Source organism: Spea bombifrons, chromosome 8, assembly GCF_027358695.1.
Source record: "Spea bombifrons isolate aSpeBom1 chromosome 8, aSpeBom1.2.pri, whole genome shotgun sequence".
NCBI lineage: Eukaryota > Metazoa > Chordata > Amphibia > Anura > Pelobatidae > Spea > Spea bombifrons.
Window position 1 is genome coordinate 298693 of NC_071094.1, and position 13808 is coordinate 312500.

Consider the following 13808-nt stretch of genomic DNA (forward strand, 5'->3'; position numbering starts at 1 on the left):
GCGAAACGACGAAACGCAGTGAAGTCTCTCTGGTTCCAGGGGCTGAGGTGCCACGCGCTGCCGCCGCGCTTCTTCATCTGGGGTAGATGATGTACTTGCAGCCAGCGGATCAGAACACAAACCCCGACTGCGGACCCCGAACACGGACGAAGACGAAGCACGGCGCGACAAGCCACACAATTACCCCATCCGTGCCACCAAACACCAACATTTACCCTATCTCTGCCACCAAACACCAACAATTACCCCATCCCTGCCACCAAACACCAACATTTACCCCATCCCTGCCACCAAACACCAACATTTACCCCCTCCCTGCCACCAAAAATCCAACTATTACCGCATCCCTGCCACCAAAACCCAAGTATTACCCCATCCCTGCCACCAAAACCCAAGTATTACCCCATCCCTGCCACCAAACACCAACAATTACCCCATCCCTGCCACCAAACACCAACAATTACCCCAACCCCGCCACCAAACACCAACAATTACCCCATCCCTGCCACCAAACACCAACAATTACAGCATCCCTGCCACCAAACACCAACATTTACCCCATCCCTGCCACCAAACACCAACAATTACCCCATCCCTGCCACAAAACAGCAACAATTACCCCATCCCTGCCACCAAGCACCACCATTTACCCCATCCCTGCCACCAAACACCACCATTTACCCCATCCCTGCCACCAAACACCACCATTTACCCCATCCCTGCCACCAAACACCAACATTTACCCCATCCCTGCCACCAAACACCAACATTTACCCCATCCCTGCCACCAAACACCAACAATTACCCCATCCCTGCCAAACCCCCAACAATTACAGCATCCCTGCCCTCAAACACCAACAAATACCCCATTCTTGCCACAGTACCACCCAACCAGGCAATTGTCCCAACCTTGCCATGGCATCACAAAATCGCAATTACCCCTTCCCCCATTTAACCCCTTCCTTGCCAGCACTGCATTGTATCACTTTTACCTGATTTGTTTCACGCTTGCCACGATCGCCCATTAACCTCTTGTGTGACTGCCTGCCCTCGTTCTTACCCCAGCATCCTCTCCTTTAAGACATGTTCTGGAGTCAGGATTTGCCCCGGCGCTGCCTCCTGTAGGGAATGTGAAGGAGGGGCCCGGTAACGCCGCCGGCCCCTGTGCCCCGACAGATCAACAATAAAAAGGATTTCTGCTCACGCTTCGTGTTTTATCCACCCAACTGTGAATTATTTCTGGGCAGGGGGTCCGGGGCCAACCGAGACAGGGGTAACAGAGCGAACGTGCTGCCCCTTTACTGGATTCGTTCATATTGTGCTCATTCACATGTTGGGGCTGCAGACTTTATTCTGGCGACTTATACAGAATTAGCATGAAATTCAATCAATGAGCGGCAGGAGCCGTGTATAGAATAGGAAAAGTACTGCGTATAGAATAGGAAAAGCCGGCACCCGTATATATAAAAGGAAACGCCGATGCCATGTATAGAATAGGAAAAGCACCGTGTATATAACAGGAAAAGTACTGTGTATAGAATAAGAAAAGTACTGCGTATAGAATAGGAAAAGCTGGCACCGTGTATATAACAGGAAAAGCCGATGCCGTGTATAGAATAGGAAAAGCTGGTGCTGTGTATATTTTTATGGTTTTGGGGGCCGCAGTGCATTATGGGTACCGTAAATATTCACGTTAGGAGATTTCTCTTTATTGGCTTTTCCCCCCTTTAGAGCCGGGGGTCTCGGCGTCACACGGGGAGCATGCAGTTGATGTGCATTTGGTTCACCAGGTCAGACGTGGCAGGGGGCGGAGGTAATGGCTCTATTCCTAGGACCCCCAATCAAACAGGGTTATGAGGTCCGGTCCCCCAGCATGTAGCGTCTCCCCAGGTTTGGCTGACCCCTCGTACTCCCCTCGTCCCACCGTCCGCTGTCACGTTCACCGACGCCAACCGTGGGAACGGTGCCAGCTTTCAGCTGTGCGGCATCGGTGTCACCCCCGAGACTTCAATGGCTGGAGGGTGCCACGCGGGCAGAGCTACCGCTAAGGCCCATGACGATCCTGTTGCCCTGCTAATTGTCCTGCACTCTCAGAGCGCTCCGGTGATCTGCCGGGACTCCAGTGGTCTGCTGTCGGGGGGATGCGTAGAGACGGGAAGGGTGCTGGAGATGGAGACCCGGCTTCCACCGTGATTTCATGCGAGACGCTCATGGACGAGCGAGGGGTGACGGGAAGGCGTCCGGCGCTGGCCTCCGGCGCTCTCAGCCGCTGCATGAACGTGGTCACTCGAATGGCTTTCTGTAAGATGCGGAAGGGAGAGAGACCTCGTGAGCACCGGCGGCCTTCAGTTTGGTGAACGTTGCCCAGAGAGTCACTCACCCTCCACTTGGCTTTCGCAAAGTTCTTCTCGATCTGAGCGCAGACCCCGTCTTTAAGATTTGTTTCGGCCGCAGCGTTTCCTGAAATCCTGAAAGAATGTGCACGTTACGCCCGAGACCTCACACCGACAAAGAGACCGCGCCCCCGAGACCGCACGCTGCCCGTAACCGCGCTCTCTTACCAGGTGTGCGCCAACGCATCTTGGGCAGTAATTCTCTGCTCCTGGTCCATCTCCATCAAACGAGACACGAGGTCTTTCGCTGCCAAAAAATGTGTACCAGTGTAAGTATGTATGTTTTAGTGTGAGTGTATATGTGTGTTAGAATGAGTGTGTAGCTGCCCCCAGACGCCCCACGTACCCGAGGCCGAGATGACGTCCCAGTAGGGCGAGTCGAACTCGTACTCTCCGGCCAGGATCTTGCGGAAGATCTTGCGGTTGTGGCTCTCGCTGTTCTCCTCTTCGTTTTCATCGTAGAAAGGCGGATTCCCGGACAGCCTGAGGCGGGAAGGAACGTCAGGTGGCGGATTTAAACATGGCGGGACTATTGTGGCCGACGCGCCGTGTACTCACAGAATGTACATCACCACGCCGACAGCCCAGCAGTCCACGGGGCGGCCGTATCGGTGCCGCGAGACGACCTCAGGAGCTGAGAGGAAGAGAGGAGCATAAAAGAAAGACAGCCAATGAATACGACCGCTACGCTGCTCTACGGCACATGTGGGCGCTTTGCGGGAGAACGAGTGATGGGACCGGGTGGGCTTCACTACCGAGCACCTCGTCCTCCGCACGATGACGCCCCCCCTAGTCTTTGCTACATCTGCTGGAAGTCTATTCCACACATCTACTACCCTTTCTGTACAGTTATTATTTTCTCCACCTACCTAGATACTCGGGCGTCCCGCACGGCTCCGAGATTTCTCCGCTCTCAAAGCACGAGAGGTAGAAGTCGCGCAGGACGACCTTGGAGTGTTTAGTCTGATTGTAATACATCAGGTTCTCCAGCTGGGGGAGACAGAGAGCGGCGGTGAGCGCGGGGTCCGCACGTCTCATCCATAAAGAAATGAGATAAAATAACCCCGATGGGCCCCCGAGAGCGGCACAGAGACAGCCGGCTTTCTATTATAGAGAGAGGAGCGAGAAGCCGGCGCGTCCTCATACCTTTATAGAAGAACGGCGCAGGCCTCAGAGGTCTCTTCTTTAACTCATATATTCCATATATTGCAGTCAAAAAAATGACCATTTTTGCAGAATTTATCTTTACCGCTGCTGTGAAATGAACGGCACATTTGGGGTTAATATTATTCCTCCCCAAATACAGGGTTCTGCACCTTGAGGTTCCGATGAACGATGTGCAAACTGTGCAGGTAAGCGACGGCCTCCAGCAGCTGGCGGATCACGTTACTGGCGTCCTTCTCCGAGTAATACCCCTGCTGCAGGATCCAATCAAACACGTCCCCCCCCGTGGCCCTGGAAGAAGAAGGGGGCACTTAAAAAAACACACTGCCCCCCCACTGCACTGTCATGCCCTCAGACACTCAACACTCACCGCACGCGCCCCTTACCCCCAACTCACCGCACGCGCCCCTTACCCCCAACTCACCGCACGCACCCCTTACCCCCAACTCACCGCACGCGCCCCTTACCCCAACTCACCGCACGCGCCCCTTACCCCAACTCACCGCACGCGCCCCTTACCCCAACTCACCGCACGCGCCCCTTACCCCAACTCACCGCACGCGCCCCTTACCCCCAACTCACCGCACGCGCCCCTTACCCCAACTCACCGCACGCGCCCCTTACCCCAACTCACCGCACGCGCCCCTTACCCCAACTCACCGCACGCGCCCCTTACCCCAACTAACCGCACGCGCCCCTTACCCCAACTAACCGCACGCGCCCCTTACCCCCAACTCACCGCACGCGCCCCTTACCCCAACTCACCGCACGCGCCCCTTACCCCAACTAACCGCACGCGCCCCTTACCCCAACTAACCGCACGCGCCCCTTACCCCCAACTCACCGCACGCGCCCCTTACCCCCAACTCACCGCACGCGCCCCTTACCCCCAACTCACTGCACGCGCCCCTTACCCCCAACTCACCGCACGCGCCCCTTACCCCAACTCACCGCACGCGCCCCTTACCCCCAACTCACCGCACGCGCCCCTTACCCCAACTCACCGCACGCGCCCCTTACCCCAACTCACCGCACGCGCCCCTTACCCCAACTCACCGCACGCGCCCCTTACCCCCAACTCACCGCACGCGCCCCTTACCCCCAACTCACCGCACGCGCCCCTTACCCCAACTCACCGCACGCGCCCCTTACCCCAACTCACCGCACGCGCCCCTTACCCCAACTCACCGCACGCGCCCCTTACCCCAACTAACCGCACGCGCCCCTTACCCCCAACTCACCGCACGCGCCCCTTACCCCAACTCACCGCACGCGCCCCTTACCCCCAACTCACCGCACGCGCCCCTTACCCCAACTCACCGCACGCGCCCCTTACCCCAACTCACCGCACGCGCCCCTTACCCCAACTCACCGCACGCGCCCCTTACCCCCAACTCACCGCACGCGCCCCTTACCCCAACTCACCGCACGCGCCCCTTACCCCCAACTCACCGCATGCGCCCCTTACCCCCAACTCACCGCACGCGCCCCTTACCCCAACTCACCGCACGCGCCCCTTACCCCAACTAACCGCACGCGCCCCTTACCCCCAACTCACCGCACGCGCCCCTTACCCCCAACTCACCGCACGCGCCCCTTACCCCAACTCACCGCACGCGCCCCTTACCCCCAACTCACCGCACGCGCCCCTTACCCCCAACTCACCGCACGCGCCCCTTACCCCCAACTCACCGCACGACCCCCTTACCCCCAACTCACCGCACGCGCCCCTTACCCCAACTCACCGCACGCGCCCCTTACCCCCAACTCACCGCACGCGCCCCTTACCCCAACTCACCGCACGCGCCCCTTACCCCCAACTCACCGCACGCGCCCCTTACCCCAACTCACCGCACGCACCCCTTACCCCCAACTCACCGCACGCGCCCCTTACCCCCAACTCACCGCACGCGCCCCTTACCCCCAACTCACCGCACGCGCCCCTTACCCCAACTCACCGCACGCGCCCCTTACCCCAACTCACCGCACGCGCCCCTTACCCCAACTCACCGCACGCGCCCCTTACCCCAACTCACCGCACGCGCCCCTTACCCCACTCTGGAACCCCAAAACACGCAAAGGGTCCCCCAAATACACATGCAGGGACCCCAAATACACGCACAGGGACCCCCAAATACACGCACAGGGACCCCAAATACACGCACAGGGACCCCCAAATACACGCACAGGGACCCCCAAATACACGCACAGGGACCCCCAAATACACGCACAGGGACCCCCAAATACACGCACAGGGACCCCCAAATACACACACAGGGACCCCCAAATACACACACAGGGACCCCCACGCGTGCAGAGGGCACTCACAGCTCCTGAATGATGTAAAATTCTTTCTTGGTTTCAAACGTATCAATCAGCTGCAGGATGTTGGGATGATTCACCCTGCGATGGAGGAGGGGAGAGGGTTAATCACGAGGGGTACAAAGGTGAGAGGAGGGCAGAATGAGCGAGGGGGCAGGAGGCGCGTCTCACCGCCCCCGCGCCCCCCCCGTAACCAATAAACCCTTTTATCCGGCTTCATGAGATTACGTCTGACGGCTCATCCTTCACCCGCCAGACAAAAACCGGGCCCGGCTTGCCCCGCTCCTTCATCAGCCCTCGGGGGGGGGGGGTGACAAAGGGGCAACTGGAGGGGCAAAATTCACGTGCAGCCATGGTCATCGCGGGGCTGCGTATGGACAGAGAGCCTCTCGTTAGCGTGAAGGGAGCCGAGATAATCCGTTTCTATCGTTCAGGCCACACTAAGCAGCCATTAAATCAGCTCCCCAGACGGGCCGCCGGGGGCCACAGAGTCGTTTCCTGGAGCAGCGTTTGTATCTGGATAAGAAGCAACTTCTGACCCAGGTCGGCAGCAAACGGGGGGTCCCTGATCTCGAAAACGCCCTACTGCCCCGCGCAGGGTGCTAACCTGTAAATCGCACCCCCCAGGGGATATTTGCCCCCCAACCCAGGTTTTCTTGCCACGGATCAGGATCTGGGGGCTACTGATGGACATTAATGAACCTCTCAACCCCCGCGCCACGAGCCGGCCGATGGTGCCGCTTCACGCTGACCCCGTACTGATGCCCCCGTAGCGGGAACAGGAGTGACATCAAAACCCTGCTCATGATGTCATATCTGCACACATGACCGATGGGTTATAACGAAGCCCCCAGTTGGGCCCCTCCAGGCAACTCACATTTTGAGGATCGTGATCTCGTTCTTCGCCGCTCTCCGCACTTTCCTGCCGTCCTTCTTCAGGAACTTCTTACAGACGAAGAGACGGTCCGTCTGCATCTCTCGGGCGAGACAGATCTCGCAGAACTCCTTCCTAAAGAGCGAGAGGAGGAGCCGTGAGCCGAGAGCCGCGCCCCTGCAGAGCCGCCCCCACCCCACCCCGCGCGGAGCCGCGCAGGCCGAGGGCGACACTCACGCGCACACCAGCTGCCCGATCTCATACTTGTCGGTGATGTCAGAGAAACAGTTATACGTCTTCTCGTTCCGGGCGCTGATACATCCGAAAGGCATGACCGCTGCAAGAGGAAGCGCAGGCAGTGAGTAGCGGCACTACACGCAACACGGATAACTACCGCCAGTCACACGCCACACGGATAACTGCCGCCAGTCACACGCCACACGGATAACTGCCGCCAGTCACACGCGACACGGATAACTGCCGCCAGTCACACGCGACACGGATAACTGCCGCCAGTCACACGCGACACGGATAACTGCCGCCAGTCACACGCGCCACGGATAACTGCCGCCAGTCACACGCGCCACGGATAACTGCCGCCAGTCACACGCGCCACGGATAACTGCCGCCAGTCACACGCGCCACGGATAACTGCCGCCAGTCACACGCGCCACGGATAACTGCCGCCAGTCACACGCGCCACGGATAACTGCCGCCAGTCACACTCGCCACGGATAACTGCCGCCAGTCACACACGACACAGATAACTGCCGCCAGTCACACGCGACACAGATAACTGCCGCCAGTCACACACGACATGGATAACTACCGCCAGTCACATGCGACACGGATAACTACCGCCAGTCACACATGACACAAATTACTACCGCCAGTCATACGCGACACGGATAACTACCGCCAGTCACACACAACACGGATAACTACTGCCAATCACACACGACACGGATAACTACCGCCAGTCACACGCGACACAAATTACTACCGCCAGTCATACGCGACACGGATAACTACCGCCAGTCACACGTGACACAAATTACTACCGCCAGTCATACGCAACACGGATAACTACCGCCAGTCACACGCAACACGGATAACTACCGCCAATCACACGCAACACGGATAACTACTGCCAATCACACGCGACACGGATAACTACCGCCAGTCACACGTGACACGGATAACTACCGCCAGTCACATGCAACACAAATTACTACCGCCAGTCACATGCAACACAAATTACTACCGCCAGTCATACGCGACACGGATAACTACCGCCAGTCACATGCAACACAAATTACTACCGCCAGTCATACGCGACACGGATAACTACCGCCAGTCACATGCAACACAGATAACTACCACCCAATGACACATGCAACACGGATAACTACCGCCAGTCACACGCAACATGAATAACTAGCGCCAGTCCCACGAAACACGGATAACTACCGCCAATCACACGCGACATGGATAACTACCGCCAATCACACGCGACATGGATAACTACCGCCAATCACACGCAACACGGATAACTACCGCCAGTCACACGCGACACGGATAATTAACGCCAATCACACACGACACGGATAACTACCGTCAGTCACACACGACACGGATAACTACCGCCAGTCACACACGACACGGATAACTACCGCCAGTCACACGCAACACAAATTACTACCTCCAGTCACACACGACACAGACAACTACCGCCAGTCACACGCGACATGGATAACTACCACCCAATGACACATGCAACATGAATAACTACCGCCAGTCACACGCAACACATTGGCTGCAGCCATTAGCGATAGGGTCTGTGTGAGGGGCTATGAAAGGGTTAATATCTGGGTTTGGGAATCTGTGGCTGAAACTATGAGGACCCCCAAAAATATCGGGAAATATCTGTCCAGAGGGCCGCCCGGGGGTCAGTGAGACGGCACTGAGGGGTATCGGGGTCGATAGCGTGCAGACGAGGGGCATTAGTGCAGAGGGCCGCGCGGGGCTTTGGGGCAGATCACGGGCTCGTTATGCGGTCCCTGGGGCTTTAGCCATACGATGGATCAGGGCTCCGGGTACCGAGCGGCCAAACGGGGGCAGAAAAAATAATAATAAACCCCAGGATTTTACAGCCCCAGAGAATTATTATTAATTATTATTATTATCAGTAAAACAATCAATTATTATTATTACTCCCCTTTCAAAAAATACTGCAGTTTTTTTTATATTGCAAACCTACATTTGTACTTCAATGCACTGCAGCTTTATTGCATTTGTACTTCCTTACAAAAATAACTGCAGTAAATGTGCAGTAAATGTGCAGTAAATGTGCAGTAAATGTGCAGTAAATGTGCAGTAAATGTGCAGTATTGCAGTTTTTTCATGTCCAAAAATCTGCAGTATTACTTCAGAAAAACTGCAGTATTTTTTTCGTAAGGGTAAAATAACGCCGTCACACACGCACGCCGTCACACACGCACGCGTCACACACGCACACACGCTGTCACACACGCACGCCGTCACACACGCACGCCGTCACACACGCACGCCGTCACACACACGCACGCCGTCACACACACACGCCGTCACACACACACACACGCCGTCACACACGCACGCCGTCACACAGTCACACACGCACGCTGTCACACAGTCACACACGCAGGCTGTCACACAGTCACACACGCACGCTGTCACAAACGCTGTCATCCTGTCCTCACCATCTGTGCCATCGCCGGGGGCCCGAGAGTCACATTCCAGAAGATGGAGTCAGGGCCGGAGCTGAGCCGTGCAGCCCCCGCGGGATGGAGCGCTCGCCGAGGTCACGGTTCGTGGTGATCTCGGGTTGCAGCTTTTTAAGGCCCCAACAGGTGAGCCCAAACTGGACTGGAGTCTGACGGAGAGAGGAGGGAAGCGGCTGCCGCTCATCGGGCCCCCCGCTGCCCCATAATTCATCAAATAGATGGAGCAGTCCTGCTAACGACGGGAGAGCTCGCCAGGATAATAAGCATCGGTGAAGCCGGGGGGGATCTCCCACCAGTCCTGGGCGACTTATAACGCCATTCCCCAGTAACGACGAATCCACCCGGTACATGCACCCGGCACACGCGCACACCCGGCACACGCGCACACCCGGCACACACACACACCGGCACGCACACACACACACACACACACCGGCACGCACACACACACACACACACACCGGCACGCACACACACCGGCACGCGCACACACACACACACCGGCACGCACACACACCGGCACGCGCACACACTCGGGTTCGCAGCGGGTGATTCGCGTTGGATCTGCTGGAAGGAGCTCCATCGCTTCAGGCGTTTTCTCCCCCGGGAGCTGCCAGCAAGTAACCAAACGCCGAACAAACTGCTTCCCGGCAACGGCTGCGAGAACCGGACGGCCTCTCTACACGGCACCGCGCCCCGGCCTCTGTATAAACACCCCCGGTCTCTGTATACGGCACCGCGCCCCAGCCTCTGTATAAACCCCCCCCGGCCTCTGTATACGGCACCGCGCCCCGGCCTCTGTATACGGCACCGCGCCCCGGCCTCTGTATACGGCACCCCGGCCTCTGTATAAACCCCCCCGGCCTCTGTATAAACCCCCCCGGCCTCTGTATACGGCACCGCGCCCCGGCCTCTGTATAACCCCCCCCGGCCTCTGTATAAACCCCCCCGGCCTCTGTATACGGCACCGCGCCCCGGCCTCTGTATACGGCACCGCGCTCCTTGCACGCAGTAACGCTCCTCACAGTGACTCCAATTCCCAGTTGCACTCATTAGTCTGTTTCTTGCTCCGTGGAAGGCGTCGAGTCGCGCATTAAACCCATTCACCGGGGATTAATTACCCACCGCCGGACTCCTCGTCATCCTCCTCCACACAGACATCCGACAGCCCATTATCACACCGATCGAGAACAGGAACCTATGGGTCATTATCAGACCGATCGAGAACAGGAAATTACAGGTCATTATCAGACTGATCGAGAACAGTAATCTGGGTCATTATCAGACAGATCTAGAAGAGGAATCTGTGGGTTCTTATCAACCTGATCGAGAACAGGAACCTATGGGTTCTTATCACCCTGATTGAGAACAATAATCTATGGGTTCTTATCACCCTGATCGAGAACAATAATCTATGGGTTCTTATCAGACTGATCGAGAACAATAATCTAGGGGTTCTTATCAGACTGATCGAGAACAGTTATCTGGGCCATTTTCAGACTGATCGATAACAGGAACCTACATATCATCATCAGACTGATCGAGAACAGGAACCTACATATCATCATCAGACTGATCGAGAACAGGAACCTACAGCCATTATCAGACTGATCTAAAACAGGAATCTGGGTCATTATTAGACTGATCGAGAACAGGAACCTGCATGTCATCAACAGACTGATCGATAACAGGAATATGGGTCATTATCAAGAACTTAAAGGTCGTTATAACACTGATGTAGAACAGGAACATACAGGTCATTAGCAGACTGACAGGAACCTGCAGGACATGACCTAGTACCCTCAAGTCTCCTGTAAATTCTACACACACAGTGAGTTCATACAAGGGGCAAACTCAGGGTAATAAGCAGCCGTCTGAATAGAGGAACCAGGCAGGGGCAGGAATCAGAACAAAGGGGGGCACCTAGAGAACCAGACTGGGGGGCGTCCTGCCAGGGGCTAAAAGCCACAGCTATAAGGAACCCCGCTGAGAAAGGCTGTCAGCACCAGTCCCATCCCAAACCGTGCTATTTGTCTCAGGATAAGATCAGATTCTCCAACACTCTGTCCTGTAGAAGATATCTACATCCTACAGGTCTCAGAAGTCCCAAACAGCGTAGACTTTGCCCCGGGTCGCTCTTACGGCTGCCACTTTAGTCAAACCCACAGTTAACAGTCAACAGATGGGGTGGGGAGGTCGACGTTCTCCGGCTCCTTCAAGGTCTTTCGGACTGATCTGGTTAAATCAGAGTAGAGACTTTGGGGGGTTAAGAACTTGGAATTGGACCCCCAGAGTATCCAGAAGCTGGCAGAACATGGTGCGGGTGATCGGGAACCTGCAGAGCTTTGTCTATCTAACAAGGCAATTGTTCCTTATCTGCCCCACACAGAGCAATATCTACCACCTGCTCCCAAAAGCAGAGCACCTCCAGATCAGCTCCACGCACGGACACAACCATGGAAAACTTTATCACAGATAATCGCCCGTCGTCAGCCCGAAGGACTGCTACCCTCCACATCAGCAGATGAAAAGCATCAACCCCTCCTTACTAGAACATCTGCCCCATCCCTCCCCTCCCTAGATGGGGCAATATTTCAACCCAACATCACCCACCTACCTGAGCTGGTCAGTAACTGCTGGACAGGATGAGGCAGCTCTACGGGCAAAGTGACAGCTCCAGGGTGAGAGGGCAGGTGGTCAGAGAGCTGGGGGTCCAGGGGACAGAAAGCAGGTGCAGAGGGGCAAACACAGCTGCATGCTAGCAGAGAGCAGGGAGGCAGGAGGGCGTGGAGGAGGGGGTGTTCAGGTAGGAGGGAAGTCTGAAGAGAGTGTGAGAGAGAAAGCTGGAGAAAGCGGAGAGGAGGGAGGAGAGAAGATGCGTTTGCCGAGCACTAACCCACTGGAGGCTGCCCCCTGCAGAGAACCGCACTGCCCACCGCTTCCCACGGGGTGGCAGCAGAGAGCGACCCAGAGTCAGGTGCAGCGGGGCAAAGGGTGTACAATCTGAGGCACTAGCGTGTGAGCCCCCTGGGGCACTAGCGTGTGAGCCCCCTGGGGCAGGAACCAGGGGAAGCAGGGAGAGATGCCATTGCTGTGTGGAGGGGTCTGGCATGGGAACAGATAAGGGATGCTGTGCAGGGTCTGGCATGTTCAGGGTTAATGATTGCTGTGCAGGGTTCTGCGGGGCAATAGTTAAGGGTTGCTGTGAAGGGCTTGCGGCAGGGGTTAAAGGACGTTGTGTGGAGCTCTGCAATAATGTGCAGGGCTCTGGCAGCCAAAGGGTGAGGAGTTGCTGGCAGGTGAGGGGTTAATTTATGTATGGTGAGGAATTATTATGTTGCCATGGTAACTGCCTCCCCTGGTCCAGCACCAGGAATGCTGCTTGTCCTTGGGCTGAGCGCGGTGCTGGGAGAGGTCAGGGCCGGGCGCAGAGAGAGATTATTTCTCTGGGACGGAGGGCCTTAGAGAAGCTCAGACACCTGCCCCGGCCCCTCGGATTACCCCGGCTCTGAGCCTAACCCACAGATTTAAACTGAAATCCGTCAGGCTCAGTACATTAACCCCTCCCCCGATGGTGCTTTACTGGCTGTGGCTAGAAGCTGCTGTGTTGGGCTGTTACCCCCCTGGTTGTCATCTTGCCCCCATTACTAACCTTGGCAGTAGCCTGTGGGACTTACCCATAAATCACAGCTGCCCCGGCATCATCCCTGGGGTGATCTCAATGCTGCTCGCGGGCATCCTTGGCTGTTGAGGCGATGGTTGGATTATCTGAGGGGCGTCTTCACCGGTCGGCCTCCAATCCCTCCGAGTCAGAGTATGGATGTCCACCTGACTGGTGAGGAACAGGTGTGATGTACGAAGCCGGGGGCGGGGGGGCCAGGTTTCACCCCCACAGACTCCTGCCCTCCACAGCCGCTGTCCCGTTAACACCCGACGGGATCAGCAGTAGCCGCCGCCCTGTTAACACCCGACGGGATCAGCAGTAGCTGCCGCCGCCCTGTTAACACCCGAAGGGATCAGCAGTAGCCGCCGCCGCCCTGTTAACACCCGACGGGATCAGCAGTAGCCACCGCTGCCGCCGCCCTGTTAACACCCGACGGGATCAGCAGCAGCCTCCGCCGTCAGGTTACTTTGCGTGAAAGCAATGCTCTCATTGGACCGTCCCACCATCGCCAAGGGTCTCCCCTTACTGAACTGCCACTATGTGGCCGAATCTGGGGCAGCTCTGCGTGGCACCCAGGGTGATTGCGTCACATTTACCACTTGCCCCCATTGCTTCCACCTTTGCAC

The 13808-nt window shown here is 56.8% G+C and overlaps 1 protein-coding gene across 1 annotated transcript; it reads right to left on the reverse strand.

The window, feature by feature from the left end:
- Positions 1 to 1333: 1333 nt before the first annotated feature.
- On the reverse strand, positions 1334 to 12302 carry LOC128504036 (caM kinase-like vesicle-associated protein). Its single transcript, XM_053474263.1, has 11 exons — positions 12136 to 12302; positions 6991 to 7090; positions 6757 to 6888; positions 5886 to 5960; positions 3710 to 3848; positions 3263 to 3383; positions 2952 to 3027; positions 2740 to 2876; positions 2562 to 2640; positions 2381 to 2468; positions 1334 to 2299 (listed from the first exon to the last, which is right to left on the reverse strand). Exons 2-11 carry the CDS (start codon positions 7083 to 7085, stop codon positions 2045 to 2047), a joined length of 1197 nt encoding a protein of 398 aa, XP_053330238.1. The 5' UTR covers positions 7086 to 7090; positions 12136 to 12302; the 3' UTR covers positions 1334 to 2044.
- Between the last annotated feature and the right edge of the window lie 1506 nt (positions 12303 to 13808).